The sequence below is a fragment of the Heloderma suspectum genome, chromosome 3 (assembly GCF_057233095.1).
Source record: "Heloderma suspectum isolate Gila_16-S chromosome 3, 16-S_ref, whole genome shotgun sequence".
Taxonomy (NCBI): domain Eukaryota; kingdom Metazoa; phylum Chordata; class Lepidosauria; order Squamata; family Helodermatidae; genus Heloderma; species Heloderma suspectum.
The window spans coordinates 26,545,108-26,568,569 of NC_139460.1; the positions used below are offsets into that span (position 1 = coordinate 26,545,108).

Sequence of the window (23,462 nt, forward strand, 5' to 3'; positions counted from 1 at the left end):
AATCTGCCCAGTTCCCACGGTATGGCGAGAACTTGAGATTTAAGAAATTTAAATGTAGGAGTAAATGAAACTGACAGATTTGTCCAGTCCTAATGGGGGCTAGGCAATCTCTTCCCCTCCATACCCAAACTTAATCTGGTTGTGTGAGTGTTCCACTTGACCACTTGTAAAAACGTGTGAGTGTTGTTGTTGTTGTTGATATTGTTGTTGTTTTGCTGTTAGTGTTTGATTGGAACATATAAAACTGCTGATTTAGCAGGACCAGTCCAAGAGATTTTGCTGCCTGAGGTGAAGGATAAAATGCTGCCACCCCCCATTCCACATACTGGAGTCAATGTCAGTGAAAGCTGAACACTGGCGATGGGACAGTGTCATCCACCACATCTGAGAACAACAAGGTAGCATCTCTAGATCTGTCCTCCAAAATTTTACAGCGGCTTCCCCAGCATCTGCCGCATGAGGCAGCCACTTCACATTGCCTAATGGTAGGGCCAGTCCTGGATTTTGCCATTGTTCCTTCTCCCTTTCTCCCACTCCCCTTTCTACAGGCCAAAAGTTCCTTACCTTGTAAAATGGGAAGGGGGCAACAGGCAATGGAGGTTTCCTGACCCCCAGCTGTAAACCATGCAGCTGAGAAGATCCATCTGGCTGGAATGGGAACCAGGCACTACCTGCTGTTACCTGCTCCTGTTGACAGACAATACCCGTCTGCGAAGGCTACATGCCATTTGCAACCGAGAAGTGCCCCACAGTGCCCTCTGCCACCTCTTACCCCTTTCCGTAAGGTAAAGTTTTTTGGCTTGGGGAAGGGGGTTACAGGTAGGGATGTATGGATTTTGTTACATCTATTCCATCTGTGTTTCATAGATTGTCAGGGGTCTTTTGTAGATTATCCGGGGTTTTCCCCTCATTAGCAGAATTGGGTTTTTTTTTTTTTAATAAAACATAATTTCATTCTACTTGTGCCAATTTGCATTAGCGCTAATTCGCATCACCACCAATCTCCCCCCTCCCAAGTGAAAAACTGGTCAGGAAGTCTACAGAATGCACATGACTTGGGAAGAACCTACCCGTTGCAGAATCCCCAGGTCAGATTCGTAGAAATCTGAACTCATTTGAATCTGTTGTGGATTTCTCTGACATTCCTAGTTACAGTTGGGGGAGGACATGTTGGAGCTGGGGTGCAAGCCCACATCTCTAATAGCACCCAATAATAGTTTTCAGAAACATGTAGGAAGAAAGCCAGACTATGAAGCACATGGTCTTCGATGTCTATATACTAATGCCCAGAGTATGGGAAACAAACCGAATGAACTTGAACTCTTAATACAGGAGGGAAATTATGACTTGATAGGTGTAACTGAAACTTTGTGGGATGACTCCCATGACTGGAATACAGCAGTTGAAGGATATAACTTGTTAAAAAAAGAAAAGGAGGAACAGAAAGGGAGGTGGAGTTGCACTATATGTTAAAAATACATATCTCTGCACAGAAATACAGGAGGATGAGCTTGGTAGCCCCATCGAGAGCATCTGGGTTAAAATAAATGAAGCAAAGAATAAAAGGAACCTGGTGGTTGGAGTCTACTACCGGCCACCCAATCAAGGAGAAGATGAGGATGAAAGTTTTGAAAAGCAAATAGCCAATGTTTCAAGGAAGCATGATGTAGTAGTAATGGGGGACTTCAATTTCCCTGATATTTGTTGGGAGACAAATTCTGCAAAACATGGCCCCTCCAGGAAATTCCTGACTTGTGTTGCTGATAACTTCCTCCTACAGAAAGTAGAGGAAGGAACTAGAGGATCAGCTACCCTTGACTTGATCCTAACCAACAGAGATGACTTAGTGGATAAAGTAGCAGTTACAGGAACTCTGGGGGAAAGTGACCATGTTATACTTGAGTTCTTGGTTCTAAAGGAAGCAAAAGCCAAGTGTAGCCAAACGCATACCCTGGATTTTAGGAAAGCTGATTTTAATCAACTCAGAATAATGATCAGTAAGGTCCCATGGCAAGCAATGCTAATGAGGAAAGGAGTCCAAGATGGGTGGGAGTTTTTAAAAAAAGGAAATTCTCAAGGCACAATTACAAACCATTCCAACAAGAAAAAAAGGTGGAAGACAACAGAAGAAGCCAATGTGGCTTCACAAAAAGCTTAGAGAAGACCTGAAAACTAAAAAGGACACACATAGAAAGTGGAAGGAAGGCCAAGCTACAAAGGAAGAGTACAGGCAGGAAGCACAGAATTGCAGGGATGGCATCAGGAAGGCTAAAGCTGAGAATGAGCTGAGGTTAGCGAGGGAGGCTAAAAGCAACAAAAAGGCTTTGTTCAGATATGTGCATAGTAAAAGACAGAGGAAAGAAATGGCGGTTCAACTATTAAATAAGGAGGGCAAAACGATATAACAGATGACAAGGAAAAGGTAGAAGTGCTCAATTTCTATTTCGGCTCAGTCTTCTCCCGAAAGAAGGTCTCTGGCCCCTCTGGCAAAGGCAAAGTACAGGCTGAAGGTGCAGGACTGCAGTGCAAATTTTAAAGTGCGAATTTTAAATGCTGAGTTTCAATTCATGTATAGGTTTGAAAGTGTGAAATTAGGTAAATTCACATTAAACGAACAAGATAAATTTCTTCCCATCCCTAATTTAAAGGCACTAAACTAGATCCTTGTGTGGTTTAAAAATCTACAGGATGTATAGGAATGGTGAAACCACAGCTGTGACATGTGAGACATGGTGGAGTGCACAGGCAGGATAGTCAGTGCATAACTGAGATTACTTTAACCATACAGTCATGCTCAGAATCAGGATGGCTGAAAGTCCATTTCACAGTTTGTATATGCATGTTCATGATTTGATGATCGTACCCATGGACATCTGATAACTTGCATGTGTGAATGAGCCATCACAGATCAAACATCACAAATTAAACTTCCATAACACCTCACTTTATTACAGATGCAATGCTTTTGTATTTGGAGTTCACATATTCAACTATGAGTTACCCAGTGTGGTTGTCAAGTTTCCCGTTATGTCCTGGACCCCCTGAGCAACTCCTTAAGGGTCTCTTGCCTCCTTTAAGAGTCCCACCTTCCTTCTTTTACCTTCTTTCCAGTACTGTGGGGTTTAGGCTGTAGATGGTGGGGGGGCAGGGACAGACTGACACTCTAGGCACAGAGTTTAGCCACAACAGTTTACTGGTAAACTAGAGCAAGCAAATCACAAGTAAAGATATTAACACAGTGCAGCTAAGTGATACAAAAGGCATTAAGAGATAATAAAAGTCGCAAGACGCAAGTTACTTTATCCTAGCTACATTTAGATTTATCCAGGCTGCTTCTTCCTGCTCTCTCTTCAGGCTCTGTTCTCTCTGACTCTGCTCTTACTGGCTATCTTGATCTCTTTTTATACCCTCCTCCCTCAAAACTGAAAGTACTCTTTCAAACATGAAGAAATGAAACTTAACTGAGGAAACAAAACTGAAACTTAACTGGGGAAATGAAACTACTCCTCTCAAGGACACCTCCCTCCGCCCCAAAACTCCAGGCCTCTAAGCCTGACCTTTTTTTTCCTTTCCCTCTGTAAGCCTCAAACCTTTATGTATAATTAAGTGATGGCGGGACATGCACGTAAATGTGCGAACCGGGACAAAGAGTGACAAAAGTGTGAACATCTTCCTTATTTTCAGAGAATGCTTATGGGCTGAGTAGGGTAGCAGCCATCTTTTTTAAAATCTAGCACTGCAGTTGTTCTGGATTAATTAATTAAGAATACAAAGACACAGTCTTGTATATGAAACATTTGTATGGGATAATAACAAAAGAAATGCACACGGATATGTCACCCAGAGTAAGTACTTTATGGATGAGAAAGAGCCAGACATGTTACAGAGTACAACAGATTACAAAGCAGGTTAGAGTTGTGGATATATGAGAATTTCATTTATTTAAAAAAATTGACAAAAATGCCCTGCTCACAATGAGGGCAAATGCTATTACATTTTTCAGGAAAAGCTTGCATATTCTCAAGCTTGCAATTGTGTCAGAAAAATGCATCATTTTTGAAAGATGTGCACTTTAAAATGTGCATTCCCCCCCCCCCCCCAAAGGATGCACATTCATACTTTTAAGGAATGGGGGGAAAAGTGTGCGTTTTTCCTTTTTGAAAAATCTTGCATCATCATATTTGGGAGTGAGTGACAGCAAGTCATAATGAGCTTTGAGCTGGGAAAAGGAGAGCCTTGACAAACACAAGAATTTTTTGTTCACCCATCTCTAGTTAGAGCACACTGGGGTTCTTCAGCCAAAACTGGTTTGGGTGAGAAAGCAGTGCTACAGTTAATTGCTGAATTCTCAGTAAAACATGCTGTTAATAGATCAGGATCATGCACTACAGTAGTACTAGCTAATAATTAGGCAGCAATGTTTTAACAATTCAGCCAGCTGTTGCTCTTTCGACTGGAATCAACAACACGTCTGCTGTTAGGGTCAAACTGGATCACCTGGGTTCCCTGGAAGAAATAGATATACCCTAAAAAAGAGAAAGAAACAAGAATAAATGAAAAAGTCTCTTTCTTCCAACAAATCAAAACAAAGCCTCCTCTATGCAGATTTAGAATCTGGTTGTAAGGAAGATTTGAACTGTATATGTAAAAAAAAGGTTTACAATGATTAAAATTATGCCTTCATGTCTGCCCCGAAGCTCAGGTAAAATTGTATAAACAGATCTAGTGTTATGGTAGGTTTGGTCTTACGATATGTTTGCAACAGGGACAAAGTTCCTGTATTTTTATAACTGTAACTTGTCATGCTGCAAGATTATCTGCTCTAACTGTCGCAATGCACAAGGTACATCAGGCTTGCTGAACTCTTACAACAGACCTCTGCTTCTTCTTGTCTGCAATTGTCATTGGTTCAGAATTGTCACTAATCCTGGCACATGTCCACTGCATGCCTCCTTCCTGAGTGTTTGGGGGAAGCATGTCTTCCTGTCACTCTTCCTTGGTCACTCAAAATAAATAAATAAATAAATAAATAAATAACAGGAAATGTGCACCACCCTTCCTTTGCTTCACCTTTGTACTAATACTATTTGTACTATTAAAACAATAACCAATAATCTGCGGCACCTTAAAGACCAACACATTTCAGTCACCAAGGGTGCAATCCTATGCATATTTAGACAGAAAAAAGTCCTACAACTCCCAGTATTCCCCAGCCAGGCTGGGGAGTTGTAGGACTTCTTTCTGTCTAAACATGCTTTGGATTGCACCCTAACAAATTTAAAGTCCATAAAAGCTTATGCTATGATAAATCTGTAAGCCCTCATGGTGCCACGAGATTCTTTGGTTTTTGGTTTTGCTGCAACTGACTGACATGGCTACCCCTCTGGTATTTTACGATGCGTCTCTGCAACCTTCCCTGGAATCAAGAGACAAATCTCCACCGCACAGAGGAGCTGGAAGCAGCACAGCCAAGCCCTGAAGAGAGCTGCTGGCTGCCCAAAGACCTAAGCCAAGGTAGCAGTTTCCTTGGCAATGGGCAGTGGGGCAGGAAATGGAAGCTGAGCTGGGGCCTCAGGACATCGCTGCACGGTTGTCATGATGACTGAAATGTGATGCTTTCCAGAGTTTGGAGAAGGGCTGGGCAGAGAAGGAGACAGGAGGGGGAAACACACAAGCCTGAGGCTTGAAGCATTATGTATGAACTGGAGCATTATGGGGAAAAAGGCCTTTTGAAAATGGTTCCTCCAGATAGTCCCTTTCATGCTCCTGCATTCACAGTGTAAGTTCCCCACTGGTTCTCTAACTTGAAATAAGCATTTTAATAATACATACAATTTATAAGAACTTTCTTTATGCCATATTGGAATCCAGACTCTCTAATTAAAATTGTGTCAATTGGTTTCTTTACTTACTGTCATGCTTTAAAGCAGCATCAATTTTGGGCTTCACTCCTTGAAAATCTTTGGCTATAAATTTTGGGTAGCCTTTTTCCATGGATTGTCTGATTTCATCATATCTGAACAAATATAATCTATTGTCACTTCTTTATAATATTTTTTAAAAAAACATAAGTGAGTTTTATTCACTGTTCAAGGAAATAGTAAGTCTCAGTACTATCAACAAATTCATTAGCTTGGGGCACAATCCTATCAAGAGAGCGGTTGCCTCCGACCTCTTCTGAAGTTGGAGGTGACTGCCCATCCAATGCAGGATGGCTGAAGCACAGAGGAGAGGATTCCCTCTGTGCTCCAGCTGCCATGCAGTTTGCTTTAGATGCCCGATTTCGGGCAACTAAGTGCAGCTTTAGGGAGGGGGTGGGAATGGGGCTGGAGACCACATAGCAAGCTGTCTAAAACAGCTTCCGCTGTCTCCTCTCCTCCCCGACCCCAGGAACACCCCATTTTCACCCTTTCAGTACTCTGTGTTATGAGCACGGAGAGGCATGGAGGGGCAGCTGGCATGGTTCTTTCCATGCCAGCTATGAGAGGGAGGGGTGGGGTGGCGAGCGTGGTTTCCTGGCTCCAAGCTCATAGCAATGTTTACGAGCTCAGAGCCAGGAAACCCCCCAAAACTAAGTTCCCCAGACACCATCTAGGGACATAGGATCACTCTCTCTATTAGTTGAAAGAGACAAAACAAATGGAAACTTTGAAAGTCATATCAAATTAATTCAACAGCATTTAATATCTACAATCACACACCATAAAAATAAAATGACATGATAGCAAAAAGTTGATAATTCATTTTCTCTGCAGCAGTTTTTTTCTCTCTGAATGTATTTTTCTCAAAATTCATTTGAAAATTGTGGAAGTCTAGCTGCCCTACAAGTTTTAAAATCATCAGTGCCATTGAAAAGGAAGTACATTTTCATGTAAGTAGAACAACTGACCACCTTTTCCAAGAAAAGGAGCTAACAATGTCCTCTTTATAATTCTAGAAATGGATAGCACAATAAGGGCACAATCCTATGCATGTTTTGACAAAGAAAAGGCCTGCAACTCCCAGTATGCCCCTGGCTGGGGAATGCTGGGAGTTGTAGGCCTTTTCTCTGTCTAAACATGCATAGGATTGTGCCCTAAATGATATGGAAGACTTTCACAGTACAATGATACCATCTTTCCCCAATCTGCCCTCCATATGTGTTGGCCTACACCTCCCAGCATGCCCCAGCCAGCCATGGCATGTCCCAGCCAGCCATGGAAAATAAGGGGCATATGGAAATATCTGCAATATTTTGACGAAATCTGTAATATATGCCTATGACTGAAAAGTAAATTCCCTTCTCCTATGCAGTAACCATGTAGCAAGTATGGCATGTGAGGATTGCAGAACATTCAGCCATACCTCCAGTACTTGTTACCAACGAAGAAATATGTCTTCCCAGATTCTGGATCACTAAATGCAGCATCAATTTTCTTCACTTTTCTGGAGAATCCCAGATGGTAGATGCTCTTAGGATAGCCAGGCAGGATATCATATCCATTTAGAGCCCAATATTTGTTTCCTGCAGAGAAGTAAAATCCAGTTACATTTAATTTAAATTCAAATGTTCTCCCTGCCCCCACCCCGCCCCACCCCAAAAGCCAATCTGGAGTTAAAATGTATTAATTTATATATACCTTTTAGGTAGCTCAGAAATAATTAATTGAGACCTGGGGTATAAATATTCTAATAATGACTGAATGGTTACTTCTGGGCATTCTCTTATTATTATATCCAATGTAGTTTGGTACTGAAAGCCTACTTGCAGTTCAAGCAGTACTGATTTTTCCCATTTTACTGCTTTTTCCCCTGAGAGGGAAAGAGAAAATGGGCACATGGATTGTTCTAGAATAGAATTTAACTCCTTCTATCCTGAGTAGAAATAAGGGCGCAGTATCCTCCATTTTGAGGACAGGAAGGCCTGGCAGGCTATGGTCCACGAAGAGTCGGGCATGACTTAACGACTGAACAACAACAACAAAATCCTCCATTTTCCTTTAATCAATGCAAAGGACAATGTGGTAGTCAATATTTGTCTTCTAAGCTTAGGAGAAAAGCAGAGACAAACAACAGCACTTTCATCCTTGTAATGGAGGTGCAAACATTACCCAAGTGAAGTACTTTACCACTGAAGGGAAAGCGGAAGTAAGCTACAGCAGAATGGATTTCCTTCCATTGTCTATTCAGTGATAAAGAACTGTTCAAAAAGCTAGGTGTGAATGCCAGGTTTAAGAGATGGAAGAAGCTACTTTATAACTAAACTATTACACAACTAGCGTTTTCACAGCCTGTGAGTTGTGGGTTTTCCAACAGTAAAGAGCTTATGGGCATCTGGGTAGATTTAAGATGTATATTGTTGTAAGATCACCTTTGGAAGCTCTCGTCTCTGGCTTGCCACCAAGACCAGGAAGGTTGGTGGGCACTAAAGATGGGGCCTTCTCAGTGGTGGCCCCTCTCTGGCTTTTAATAGCAAACTTTTATGTTAGTCAATGCTTAAGAGTATTTTGAAATGGTATTTGATTGAAACTGGTTTCATTTAAAAATTGCCTTTGTTTAATATGATTTTATTAGTATGTTTGTATTGTTCATATGCTATAAGCAGCCTTGGGAAGATTATAGTCTTGAAAGGCAGCTAAGAAATGGCTTTCATCACCATCATCATCATCATCATCATCATCACCATCACCATCACAGATCATTGCCCTCCTATCCTCCATTGGCTTAGTTGTTATGATGTCACTGACAGTCTTTGCTAGGCTGCTGGGTCCTAATGGTGGGAACACGGCAGAACTTAGAGCATGAACTCCACATTGCGCAAGCAATTTTTCCATGTGCAATTTTTCCACGGAACTCAATGGGGCATGTTTCAGAGTAAACAAAAATAGGATCAGGCAGCACGTCATATATTACCTACATGACATATGTCTTCATGGCACCATGAAGATGAAAATTGGTTGAATCATTTCAGAGGCTGTTAAATAAAGGTATTTGTCACAGACAGGCAATATTTGTGAGGTACCTATATATGCAATCAACTTGGCGTCCTGACCAAATTTCTTTAATTGCATATTCTTCAGTAATACTCCCAGCTATTTTCCAAGGAAGCAGAATTCAAAGAGTTCACCACTCACCTTTAAAAAGAAGAACTTGGTCTTTTTCATAATTTTCATAAGCAGCTTCTATTGGAGTTGGCAGATTTGGCCAAAAGAGGGAGATGAAAAAGAGTTCTACTTCGAGCTGAGGGTGTCTACGCCAGAAATGCCTAGTGTTAAAGCATAAGTGGCATATTAGAACATTTGACATCTTTCATGGAAAGGCATCTTGTATTACAATATCTTTACCTTGAATAGCTCTTTTACAGTTCTGACTAGTTCTGATTGAAAGGTGGAGCGGATTCGCCGCCCCACTGACATCAGAGCCACCAGCCTCCACTGCTGTTGACACTGACTTGCAACCGCTCCCCAGGGTTTCAGGCAGGATTCTTTCCAAATCCTACCTGGAGATGCTGAGGACAGAACATGGGACATTTTGCATGAAAAGCACGTGGGCTACCGCTGAACTACAACCCCTCCCCTAGGTGAAGTCAGTTTGCTATATAGTGTGGATCTATTTTCTTGGTCCATAGGAGTTAATGTGAAGTTCGTATATAACTGTGTCCCCCCGTTCCCCCCGTGCCCCATAGAGTTGCAGTAGTTGGTAGTTGTGTATGTTGCAACTTACGTTATATTGTGTTTATATCTGGGTTTAATCTATGTATTTATTTTATTTACACAGTTTATATACCCCTCTACATTCACAAGATATCCAAGCTGTGAACAGTAAAAGGGAAATAATAATAATAATAATAATAATAATAATAATAATAATAATACAGAATTAAACCCCTTAAAATCAAAATGTGCCAATAAAGCCATGACTGGTTAGTCAGGAAAGGCTTGTTTAAATAAAAATGTCTTCATCAGGCACCAAAAACAAAACAATGTTGGTGCCTGCCTGACTTAACGCAGTTGTTTGTTTAATATAATGTCCTTTTTCGTGGCTGTATATTTTTATTTTGTCTCAGAAGGCAGCAGATGTAGGGTATTACTAGTTCTTCATACTATACACTCCTAGCGTTAGATCTGGACATTCCTCCTTTAGGGCTCAATATTGAATCATTTGCTCCTATCCAGCAATGTTGCAGGGGAAATGCTCTAATCCAAGGGTTTTCCCATTCATTTTGACCATGCCAAGAACGCTTAGTTCCTTTGCACGTTTCAGGGCTGATGATGCATCCATTCAAAATAATGGGGAAGCCCAATCTAATAGGAGCACAACAGGGTTTCTGGGTCGCCTTGATTTGAATCTCAGTTGCCTTAAGTCCTATTTAGAGGGGGGAAATTGTCCCAACTGGTGTTTTGTTTTGTTTTTAAGTAAGCAATTTACCTGCCCTTAAAGAACATCATTTCTCCACGGAAGGTGGCGACAGCATCAAATGTGGTCCTGGGGTCGCAAGCTTTTGGTGTTGTGGGTCCAGTTGGTTGTATCGGGCTTTCTGATTTTCCTAAATCAAAGACAAACTGAATGAAACCACACATTGAGTGGACACTAAAAACAATCCTAAATATGGGAGTTCATTTTTTCAGTTTGATGTTCAGGGAAGTCAAGTTCAGTTGGGGGGGAAGGAGGGCGTAGAATCTTCCTGCTGCAATGCAAGTAATTATTAAGCCATTTGGTCTTTAGCAAGCAAGACAATTTTTCATGCAACGATATGTGAGCACAATCTATCAAAGTGTGCAAACCATTTTGAAATGAATGGAAGCTGTGGAAAAGTACCAGCTGATGGTACACCATTTTCCTTGAAATGTTAATTTATACTCCAGTACATTCTTGTTAGGGATGTAGGAGAAATTCATTCAGTTCATATTTTAATTTTAATGTGAACTCACCCAATTTCATGCTTTCAAACCATTATGCAAACCAAAACAGAATTATCCTTTGAAATGCATACTTCTCTGAATTTTGCAGTGGAATTGCTCAATTAAAAATATGTACAAAGTTGCATATATTCAGGGAAATAGTGTTCCAAAGTACATTAAACTAAGAAATGTGTTTGCAAAAAATGTATATGTCAGGCAAAAATGCATATAAAAAGGCATGTATTAGGAGAAATGTGCACAAAAATGCTTATGAATTTTCATGCGATCTTTAAAAAAATACTCAAAGTTTGAGATGAACCAAATTTAAGATTGGAAAAATGGGAAACAGAAAAACTGAACCTGACAGATTTGCCCACCTGTAATTGTGGTCAAACTGAAAAAGAAATGGTTTCTGTTAAAAATGAGCTCAAATTTATGCTTTAATTTGTCAGGAATGAATCTGAGCATGTGGAGATATCTAGCAGCTCAGATTCAGAATGGGAACAGCCGGAACAGGGGGAGGCTCCCTCCCTAGTGAGCTCAGATATGGCAAGGCATTTCCCCCCCGATCTTGGCACACAGATGGCTCAGCCTGAAGGCCCCCCCCTTTCCTCTTCCATGAGAACCCAGGTTTTGCAGGAGGAGGAAAGTGAGGGGTGTGATATGAGGGATGCTAGGGCCTGTCAACACACTCCAGGATAGGAACAGCCTGAAGCCTGTTATCCTGGAGTGTGTTGATTGCAAAGGGGAAGGATGAAGGAACATGACATAGTTTTTCTTAGCCTTACCATAGATGGCTTGAATGCCATTGATATCATCCTGAGGAAGTCGAAATAAGCTAGGTTCTATGTAAGAGTAGGTGGGGTACATCAGTGCCCCAGGATCACTGGAGTGAGACAGACCCAGAGAATGTCCAAGCTCATGAGCGGCAACAAAAAACAGGTTGCGGCCTAAAAGACAGAGACAGACGTTTTGTTTGCATTAGGAAAAACAGTGAGAAATGTGTTGGACTAGAGCAAGAAGGTGTCAAAATGAAATGCACTAAGGGCGTAATCCTATGCACATTTAAACAGAAAAAACTCCCAGCATTCCCCAGCCAGCATTACAAATAAGGAGGGAGGTCTGGTCAGGGCAGGGATCAGTGGTGGCGGGTGGCTCTTATTTTGGTGGGGCTGTAAAATCCTTCCGAGTTTCAGTCAGGACCAGCTAGAACTCCAAAGGAGCTATCCAGGGTGCTGTACCATATACCCCAAATAGGGTATAGAATGGACTGAAACCCAGAATGGATTCACAGCCCCACTGAAATTGAAGCCGCCACCGTCCACTGATTGGGACCATGGCATATGAGGAGATGGGGTTAACCCTTTCCCTCCATCACAATCTGGATGAAAATCACCCCCATCCCAAAGCTACTATTTGGCAGGGGAGGAAAACTCACATTGCTGCCAACAGAATCTTCTCTCCTGGAGCTAATAGAGTTTGGAAATAACACGGGGATTCACCCACACATCTCACCCATGGCTTGCAGGAGCCAATGCCTCTCTCCATGCGGAGAGGGGCGTGGAGCTCTATGCCTCTCTCTGCACAGAGAGGAAACTGGATGGGGTGGATGACATCACAGGAGGGCGTGGGGCTTTGGGGTGGGTCCCCATGCCTTGACATCCTCTGGCCTGCCAGCTGGGTCTGACGGGGCAATCTGGCCCCTGGACCAAAAGTGGTTGCCTGCCCCACTTTTAATTTGCAAAGCTTTTTACAGTGCTTACTAGCCTCAAGGGAAAGAGTCATCCAAGTGTACCTCTTGGGCCTTTTGCTGTCCACTTTTCATCCTCATCAAAATGGGCATCTCCACCAATGTGCTTCCCTGGCTGAAAGGCGTGTGCCAATATCCCATCAGGCCCGTCGAATGGAGAATTATCACCATGGTCTGAATGGAGAAGAATGAGTGAGTTTAACCAGGTTTTAGAGGAACACTGCCTGATGGCGATCTCTATTGCAGTGCACTTACCTCTTGAGTGAAAAGAGATCATTATATCTGCTTCTCCATCGTAGAGTCTTGTGAAAATCAGGGGGGACACATTGCTCCAGACTTCAAGTGCTTTCTGGATCGCTTTGTCCACATCAGATGGATGCATATCTGGGGTGTAATTCACAATCCTTTAAAAGGAAACATGAGCAAAGTCATTCCTTTGGGCACCCTGAATATAGAATGAGATGCTGATTTTGGATAGAAAGGCCACAGTCCTGAGAAGGCCTTTAGTTGGGGCAAATACTTACATCTGTGTAGAGCAGGGGCGCATAACCTCAGGTTCAGGGGGCAAATCTAACCCTTCTGGGGAACCCAATGCAGCAGCCCTCTGGGGCTCTCCAAATGGCCCCTCTCCCCCAACCACCAGTTGTTTGGTGGTTTCCTGGCATTTGCACATTTTTTCCTCCATTCTAAAAGGTTGAAATGCCCCGTGGAGGCCGATGGCTCCAGTTTTGGAGGGGCTGTGATTCTATTCTTGGTTTTAGTTAGAACCACCCAGAACTCTAAAGGTGCTATCCAAGGTGCTGCACCCTATCCCCAAAATGGGTTCAACATATTAGATAGCACCTTTAGAGTTCTGGCTGGTTCTAACTAAAACCCAGAATGGAATCACCACCCCTCCAAAACTGGAACCACTAGTCTCCACTGGAAATGCCTCTCCTGAGGCTTACTTACTGGCAGTAGGACCTTTTTCAGCCCCTTCGCCTTTGGCTTTGGCCTCTCCCACCACTGGAATGTGGCCCCTGAGAGCTTCTCTGAAATGGAACTCAGCCCTCAGGCTGAAAGCGGTTCTGCACCCCAGGTGTAGAAGGACATCTGAATCTTCTCTTCTCCCTACAATTCAAACTAGGCATGATGTTAAATAATTCTTTCCATTTAATGTGCCCTTTGCTGCTGTTGTTTTAATGCCAATAACAGCTACAGGAAGGTGGAGAAAATTATCAGGATCACAGCTAGCAGGGAGAAGGAATTTAGCCCTTTCTTTGTGCAGGGAAGAAGGCATTAATACAGTTTATCTGCTCCTGCCATCTGCAGTTGTATGACTGAGGTAAAGCTTTATCACCTGATTCTGCTTTTTGTATACAGTGGTCTCAAAAGCCACTGTAGTGTGTGTGTGTGTGTGAGGGAGAGAGAGAGAGTGAGTGTGTGAGTGTGCATGTGTGTACGCATATGCATTCATACTGCTGTCAGAAGCCTGCTGCACATGAAGACCACACTATATGGCTATCCCAATCATGGATTAGGCTATCTTCCCAGCACCTGTGCTGCCTAACTTTAGGAAGAATTAGGTGCTCCTATGCCCATTGAAATCAATAAGCTTAGGTGTGCCAAATTTTGCCTAGAATAGCAGCCATAAAGTCCTAAGAATTTTAACTGGATTTGCTCATGAGTAAGTACACTGAGGACTAGAGCCTTTAGAAGTCATGTTTATCTATTCTGCCTTAAGCCTGTACCTCCTGAGAAAAATCCACCATAAACCTTTACCTGTATGTGATCTCTTTTTTCTCCCATTTGGGATTCCCATCAGTAAGGGTGAATGATCCCAAGTCAGGTACGCCACACCTGGGCTTCTTCATCACAGCCAATGTTTCAGTGTCAGCTTTTCCAGTCACTTTCAGCCTAAAAAACCTCTGCATTTCCTTCAGCTTTTCAGACACCACGACACTGTCGTTATAGAGTGATGCACTGCCATTATAGGATGGTGGAATGGTCACATCTTCAGAAGTTATGTAGAAGCTAAATAAATATTTCTGACAGGAAAAAATGAACAAAGCAAAAAGCATGAAGAAACAAAAACACTGAATTTCAAAAATGAAATAAACCTAATGATTGTCCCTGCATATCTGGGATCTTGTATTTCCAGCTAAACTAAAACCTGGCGACAGTTCCAGAGATGCAGCATTTCCTTTCTAATTCTGGCTGATCAGAAGAAGAAAACCATTGCTATAACTGGCAAGAAGGAAAACAGGAAAATCCCACCTTTTTCTTTCTTGATTGATCAGTATGTGCTCTGGAGGGCAATGGAGCAGGATATTACCACTTCTCTTCCATGCCAGTTATATTAGTGAATTAATTTCGCTCATTGATTTGAGCACTGGGAGGGTGGAGCAGGCTTACTTCTTACTAAATGATTGGGCAGACTGTGGCCTGATGTGGCTTGCCCATTTTTCTTTGCACCTTTAAGGATGAGGACTAGAGACTTGATTTTTAAATGAAAGCTAAAAAAGCAAAACAAAAAAAACCCCAGGCTGGCCAATGCACAACATAGGCATGCTTAGGTTCTGGGCAATCCCTAGATGTCCCAAGCTCTATAACAACCCTATGAACAGAGCTGAGCATAAGGATCCTAGCACCAACATAAGGAGATAAGCTTGTCCCACAGTACTGCTGAGCTGCTGAATTTCTCCAGCACCCATCTGGGATGATGGTGCCATGTCAGGAGATGGCACATTGCTACAGGGAAGGCAGAAGAGAGTTGGGGAAGGTGTCGGTGTGCCTCCGATCTCAAGAGGTATCATAGGTACTGATGGGACTGGCGTAGTTGTATGCTGGACAAAGATATTTGTAGGGTGGCCATGTATCCTCTTTTACAGAGGACAGTCCTCTATTTGAAGGGCTTCCAGAGGACTATCCTCTATTTTGAAGGTGACCTCTATTTGAAGGGCTGTCCAATCCAAATCCAGTTTAAAGATTTATTTGTATTTATTATTGCATTTATATCTAACCTTTCTTCCATCATGGAACTCAAGGTGGCTATATGTAGGGATGTACGAATTACTTACCTGCTGTTCTGGTGTGTGTGGGGGGTCTGTGGGGGGGAGGCAATCTGTTCTTCCCCCCGGAATCCTTGCCGGCCGGCTCCACTCCGCGGTGATTCCGCGGAGCCACCGGCCGGCTCCGAAGCCCCAGTGATACGGCTGCCATTGCCGTATCGCTGCTGGTCCTCTTTTTTGGTGATGCATTTCCTCTTTGTTGGCAATTCGCACATGCCCCATGCTATATTCAACTGACCCTGTCCCACTTCCAATACACAGAATTGTACTTTCTGTTACAAGTGGCAACTTGCATGGCTGCAACTTTAATCAAACCACAGGACTTACCTACCAGGCCCCAATCCATCACGTGCTGCTCTTTTGCAAGACCCAAATAGAAGTTGTATGGACTCAATGTGACATTAAGGAATACGGCAAGGACATCCCATCCCACTAGCAATAAGTGACAACCAAGCATCATATGCTGAATTCTATTTGTTAAGTCTATGAATTTCAAAAGCTTCAAAGGCTGTATTCCTCAGCCTACTACTACAGCATAGTCCCATGGGTGGACCGAGGAGGTAGGGTGGCCGCTTATGCATTGTTAAAAAACAGGAACTGCATCACCAAAAAAGGGGGCAAAAGGGAAAATTATGAGAATTTAAATAGAAATAGGTGACATCATAGACATGGAAACATAGACAGGCTGCAATATAAAGATAATTTTTTTTGTCTTACAAACCAATTGATGGATGCTCATATAATCCTTTTGGTCATACAGTAAAATTCATTCGATTGACTGCCACAGCCACAAGGGGGAAACCTGGTACTCCAAAAGACTGTAGGAAAATTCCTTATTCCCTAATATCCCAATGTTCCTAAAGTTAAGGTAAATGGTTGACTAAGTGGCAAACATGGATGATGCTTATAACAGAGTACATGCCATGTGACTAGAAAGAAACAGAGATTGCTTCAGGAAGTCAAACCTGTAGCTGTTGCAAACTGAGAACCGTTTCACACAGTAGAGTCTGGTGGCTCCAATTCCTATGGGGCTGTGGATCCATTCTGGGTTTCAGTCAGAACCACCCAGAAATCCAAAGGAGCTATGCAAGGCACTGAACCCATTTCGGCAATAGGGTTCAGCACCTTGGATAGCTCCTTTAGAGTTCTGGCTGGTTCTGACAGAAACCCAGAATGGATTCACAGCCCCACTGAAATCAGAGCCCCCAGCCCCCACTGAATTCACATATTACACAGAGACAAAGCCACAACAGAACAAAAATACTTTAAATTTGTCTTCCCCCCTTTTTATGTGGTAAGTTCTCCAATGCAGTGCTGGCCCAAGACATTTTGCTTCCTGAGACAAAGACAGTGGAGGCTGATGGTTCTGATATCAGTGGGGTGATGGATCCGCTCTGGGGTTCAGTCAGAACCAGTCAGAACTCTCAAGGCGCTATCTAAGGTGTGAAGCACCCCACTGACATTGGAGCCACCAGCCTCCACTGGACAATGAACAAGATGGTGCCCCCTCCCATTCCATGCACAAAAGCCAACTGGACTTGAATCTTTCTTCAACCCTGACAATGGGATAGCATCCTCCATCACACCTAGCTGAGAGAGCACAGGACAACCTGTGTAGCACACAGCTCTCTCCTCCAACATTTTGCTGCTGTCTCCCAGCATCTCCCACCTGAGGCAAGTACTCCAGTCTGCCATATGATAGCGCTGGCCCTGCTCCAGTGTGAACATTGGGACCATTTCAGACAAATATCTTCCCACATTAAATCAAAAATATACAACAAAGATATACAACAGTCCCTGTGTGAGAATAGCACCATCTCAGAAACGAATGTATGAATTGTTCCATTCTGTAGTGGCTAGAATGTTGGGTAGCTGTGCAACTCTGGGTTCAAATCCCTGTCCAGCCTGTGGGTGGCATTTGCCTATTGGCTATTTCTCAACTTAAGGGTTCTGGGGAAAAATCATAAGGCAGGGAAGAACCCGCCCCCCAGACATCTTACAACCCCAAATCAGTGATTAGGTTTAGGGGAGGACTGGATATAAGGGTAACATGGGGAGGAAACACCTGTATTCAGTCCAGACCTTCTTGGAAGAATGGTTGGATCTAAATGCGGTAATTAAATTAGGTGTAGAAATCACCACTGTTAAGTTTTTTTGAATTTGTCCTGGCATGGCAAGAGAGACGTTTTTGGGTAGGGGAGGAAAATGAAAGCAAAGAAAAGCACATTTTTGTTCAGTTGAAGTTTCATCCATTAGAGTGAATATTTACCTTAACAAAATTCATGTCAACATCTTTGCTGTTTGGATCCACTGGAGCAGCAAATGTGGAAAATGTAAAGCTGAGTAGCAGAAACGGCAGAATTGGGAGACTTTTCATTCTTACAATGACAGCAGTGTCTTCCCTGCCCATACTGTGTTGTGCTTATTCCCCTAGTCTACTCGTGTTTGGGGCATCCTTTACTTATATGGCAGTCAATAACTTCTCTCTCTTCTGACTCATAGGCAACCACATCCTCCGATTAGCAACCAGACAAGGTACTTCATTAGGCAATAGCAGCAGAATGGTCATTTTCACAAGTGCTTAGATTAATAAGCAAGGAAGATGTTTTTACACAATCTCAGAACACACTGTCATAATAAAATCTCTTTGGTGATCATTCTTTTCCCACGGGAGGGTTACATGGTTGAAAGTTAAAAATGCAAAGACGTCACTGGGAAGGTTGCTAGGTTCTTTCTTATTTCAATGCAAACACAGAAAAAATTATGTTGGGCCCATTTTAAAATGTATTGGTTTTATTTAATTACGCTTAGCTGTATCTTTCTTTTGTACAAAAAATTGGTATTGGTCTGTGACCATAATAAACAATTCAGTCATTCAAAAATGCAAAGAAGCACAGAATTTGCAATATCGGTCATGCAACTAGTGCTGGGCTGAATTGGTATGCATTTTGCAACATTTTTCTGTCCCCACAAAATCCACCCCTTTCCACTTATTTTTGAGGTGAGGTGTGGAAAAGGATACAGAAATATTAATGTACCCCCACAACCATTCAAACCCCTCTCTCCAGTTTATCACTCTCAGACTGTCTTTTTCTGAGGCTGAAAGTCAACCTAAATATCGAATGAAATGGTAACTATGGTCCTGTTCTGTTCAGGTGTTGGAGCGAATGTGTGTAGAACTCTCCATATGATCACAGTTCCTGCTTTATCAAGCTTGCCAACTACACTGAGCATTCTGCATGTGTTCACGTAAAACTCCTGTTCAGACCTTGCTGGTTCAACACAGCAAAGTTTGAACTGAGGGGCTGGGGCACCTTGGAGACATAGAGCTGTTCTATATAACACTGTTAATCAGCTCTTAATCCACTGTATCTGCTTTCAGTTTTGTCACTACACAAGGAGCTTTTCTTTTCCTGCTTTTCTGCTACATAACCTCTAGGTGGCACTGTGGTGTAGCAGAATAGCTCAAACACGCAAGAGGAAATCGCACTTTCTTTTGCTTTCACAATTAAATGCCGCATTTTCCCTGTTCTAAAAAAAAAACTCACCGGAAGTGCTGACACAGAAGCAAAACTAGAGGGTTGGTAAACCTCTAAAGAACCTGTAAACAAGTATGAGTAGGGCATGATGAGCACATGATAAATGTCTCGTGTAGAAAGACCCATAGGGCATGATTCGACTCAATGGTCTTATAGGCCCCTTCCAACCCTACTATTCTATGATTCTATGATGTCAATGTGCCCAGACCCATCCCAGGACACACTTGAAGTCCTCACACATTCTCTTGAACATCTGGACAGGGCTTATGTACATTATAACATAAGAAGAGCTGCTCTGGATCAGACTTTTGGCCCATCTAATCCAGCATTCTGTTCTGTGAACTCTATCCTGTTTTTTTTTGGGGGGGGGGAGGTTCCAGCATATACAAAACTATATCAGGAATTGGCCTAGCTGATTTCCTATCCCTTGACATGCTTGTTTCCTGCATGCAAGGAGGATGGGGAGCATTAATACAAATGATCTGCCATTTGCTGTCTGTTTTGGAATAAATGTATATTTACCAATTTCACTAGATAGGAATGTTGCTGGAGGGATCAGTGGAGGCTGGTGGCTCTGATTTCAGTGGGGCTGTAAATCCATTCTGGGTTCAGTCAGAACCAGCCAGAACTCTAAAGGAGTTATACAAGGTGCTGAACCATATCCCCAAAATAGGTCCAGCATCTTTGACAGCTCCTTTAGAGTTCTGGCTGGTTCTGACTGAAATCCAGAATGGATTCACAGGCCCACCAACATTGGAGCCACCAGCCTCCACTGGGAGGCAGGGGTGCAGAACCTCAAGACGGGGGGGGGGAAATCTGGCCCTCCCAGGGCCCAGTGTGGCTCCCAGTGTGGCTCTGGGATTCCCCAGAGAGCCACACCTCTTTTCTCACAACGACCAGTCATATGGTGGTTTCCCGGCTTTTGCAAATTTTCCCCTCTGTTCTAAAAGGTTGAAATGCCTCACCAAAGGCTTATTTACTGGCATTAAGAGGTTTAAGCTAAAATATCCTGGTATTCTTGGCCCCAGCTCTCTCCCTCACAGTCCCACCCACACTGGAATGCTGCCTCTGAGAGCTTCTCTGAAATGGAGTTTGTCCCTCCAGCTGAAAGAGCTTCAACAGTCCTGTTTTTAAGCAGTACTTAAAAGACAGACCTTATTCGTGTTCTGTTTGTTCTTTTATTACAGTAGCAGTATTAGGAGTTTAGGACGACAGAAGATATAAATTCCCCCCCTTAAAAGTTCATATACTGACATGTGTTGGGAATAAAGACCAAGCTATGGAGGTCTTTACTTTTTATGGATATTTCTTACACCTGTTTTTGATTCCTCCTTGTTTGAGAATCTGAGTACTTCAGAGAGCAGGACAAATTGCTTATTTCCTGCGACCAGCACTGCGGCTTATATCCCCCTCCATGACCATGTGAACCTGGGCTCTATTTCTGGATGTTTCTTCTGTCTGGCTGAGGGGCATTTACCCTGATTTGAAGGGGATTTATTTATTTATTTATTTATTGATCGATCACCCATCTAGCCAGTCACCCAGCCACTCTGGGCGATGTACAAAGTATATAATAGAACAGTTGAAAACGATAAAATTCTATAGTAAAAACACCATATTTCTAAAAATATCCTACCCCAGCCCAAATGCCTGCCTGAACAACCACGTTTTTAATGTGCGGCAGAAGCTCATTAAAGAGGGGGCATGGCGGAGTTCCCTAGGGAGGGAGTTCCACAGAGTGGGGGCCACCACAGAGAAGGCCCTTGTAGTTTGGGGGTGCTGTTGGATTCAGCATAGTTCCTGGAGGCTCAGGTGGCCTCAGTGGCATGGCATGCCTTTTATTGGTGTAGGCTGATATACCAGCTCCAACCCGACCTGGTCAGAGATACCTAGCTACAGTTACCAGGCTCTGCTAGCCTCTCATTTGGATTACTGCAATGCATTATATCTGGGGCCACCTTTGAAAATGGTCCCAAACCTTCAGCTGACTCAACGTAGGGTAGCAAGATTGTGAACAGGAATAGTCAAATTGATCATGGTGCTTTGCAATCTGCACTGGCTTTCCAGACTTGTCTCCTCCCATGTGCACCCACCCACCCAGACCTTAACATTGTCACTTGAGGCCCTCTGCCAAGTGATCCGCCCAAATGAGGCAAGGTAGGTGACTCCTCGGCTGGCCACTCCCACATCACCCCAAAAGAGGACATGCATCACCAAAAAAGATGAAAAGAGGGCAGTGATTTGCATACGTTTTGCGTGTGCTAATATAGAGGTGTAGATGCAAATTTAGAAATAATTACTATCATTTAAACAGAAATACAATACCGCAGCCTGTGTGCCTGCTCTATCTGCTATTCAAGTCAATGGACGATTTCAAGAGGACTGCTGCTTAGCCTGTTTAATATGGTTCCTTATCTTTAAACTGGACTTAGACTGGACTGCGCTTCAAACAGAGGGCTGTCCTCTGACTGCCCTCCAAACAGAGGACAGCTTCAAAGACAGAACTGTCTTCTGGCAGCCTTTCAAATAGAGGACAGCTTCAAAGACAGAACTGTCCTCTGGCTGCCCTCCAAATAGAGGACAGCTTCAAAGACAGAACTGTCTTCTGACTGCCCTCCAAATAGAGGACTGTCCTCTGTAAAGTAGGACACATGCCCACCCTTGTGGCTCAAGCAGGGGACCATTTCAGTGGTGATGCCCCATCTTTGGGATGCCCTCCCAGAGACACTTCCCTAGTTCCTCCAGTATGGTATTTATGGTACCAGGTCAAGATATTATTATTTTTCTAGGCACTTTAGGAAATGTTTTTCTTGCTTTTAGATCTTTACATTGTTTTATGATGCTTTTACTTACATTTTTATTATGTGCTGCTGCTAGTTTTATCTTGTTTCTATTTGATTTCTTTCTTTTTTTCACTGCCACTTTGTATTTTATGTTTTTAATTTGTACACCACCCAGAGGACTTTGGTTATTAGGCAGTTTAAAATGCAGTAAATAAACAAAATAAACTTGTCTGCCAAGGGTATTAACTCAGTTTACAGAGACTATGGCAGGGTGCATAGTCAGGCTTTTGAAATTCCAGTGATTTATTCCACAACAGACTCTGGGTGCTTTGAGATGGCAGGCTTCTAGTTCCACCAATCAAAAGACATTATGTAGCTATTCCATCTTTCCCTCATTAATGGATTTCTTTTTGTGGTAAGAAAAAAAAGACAGAGGAAGCAGTGGGAAAACATGGGAACGTTTTCAAATGGGAGATGACATTGCTTGGATTTTCCCGTAAAATTCTGTGAATGAGGCAGGGTGATTGAATAATGAAAGCTACAGCTGGAAGCACCCTTTTCCTCTTTCATGCTCAGAATCAGGGTAGTTAAGGGTCTATTTTACAGTTCACACAGACATGCTCGCCAGTTGATGACTACACCATGAAGTGATGACTTGCACATGTGAATGAGCCATTGCAAGTCAACCACCACAGGGGGAAACATAGGAACACAGGGAGCTGCTTTACAAACTGAGTCAGGGCATTGGTCCATCTAGTTCATCTGTCGACTCGACACTGTCTGTCAGTGGCTCTCCAGGATTTCAGGCAGGAATTTTTACTGCCCTACCTGGAGATGCCGGGGATTGAACCTGGGGCCTTCTGCATGCAAACTGCGCAATGGCCCTTCCCTGTGACTTCTGCCTCACATCACTACAAATGCAGTGATTTCCCTATGGAGTCCTTCATTCAGCTGTGAGTTACCCAGCCCAGTGGAATCGAGAAACACAAATGCATGTGTCAACCAGGACAAAGAGTGGGAAAAGGGTGAGCTTTTCTCTCTCGTTTAGACATGCTTATGGGTTGATTGGTAGCGATTGTGATTTTAGAAACTGGCCTGCTAATAATAATTAAGAAAGATTCAACAGCTATGTCACCCATAGAAAGTACTTTATGGGTGTATGCCCCTGCAGTGGGCTTCCAGAATTTAGAGGTGCTGAGATAGTGATAAGCCAGATCCAGGTTTGCTTATAAGGAGACTTTACCAAGTACTTACAGCACACAGGCATACCCAATAGTTGGATCAGACAGCTTCTCTGAACCCAGAGCCATGGAGTAAGATGGGTTTTATACCATACATGTTAGCAGTGAGGCAGCATAACAGGTGCAAGAGTTAATTAGCATTCATCTGCAACACTCAATAAAACATGAAATATATTGTAAATATAAAGTAATATTAGGAACTGTGGTATAGTAATAGTA

The 23,462-nt window shown here is 42.9% G+C and overlaps 1 protein-coding gene across 1 annotated transcript; it reads right to left on the minus strand.

Annotated features, from left to right (window-relative positions):
- Positions 1–3,834: 3,834 nt before the first annotated feature.
- Positions 3,835–18,117, minus strand: LOC146349447 (interstitial collagenase-like). Its single transcript, XM_084842670.1, has 10 exons — positions 17,950–18,117; positions 14,392–14,657; positions 12,886–13,034; positions 12,676–12,804; positions 11,669–11,830; positions 10,408–10,525; positions 9,114–9,244; positions 7,345–7,504; positions 5,913–6,016; positions 3,835–4,526 (listed from the first exon to the last, which is right to left on the minus strand). The coding sequence occupies exons 1-10, from the start codon at positions 18,088–18,090 to the stop codon at positions 4,423–4,425; spliced, it is 1,464 nt and encodes a 487-aa protein (XP_084698796.1). The 5' UTR covers positions 18,091–18,117; the 3' UTR covers positions 3,835–4,422.
- Between the last annotated feature and the right edge of the window lie 5,345 nt (positions 18,118–23,462).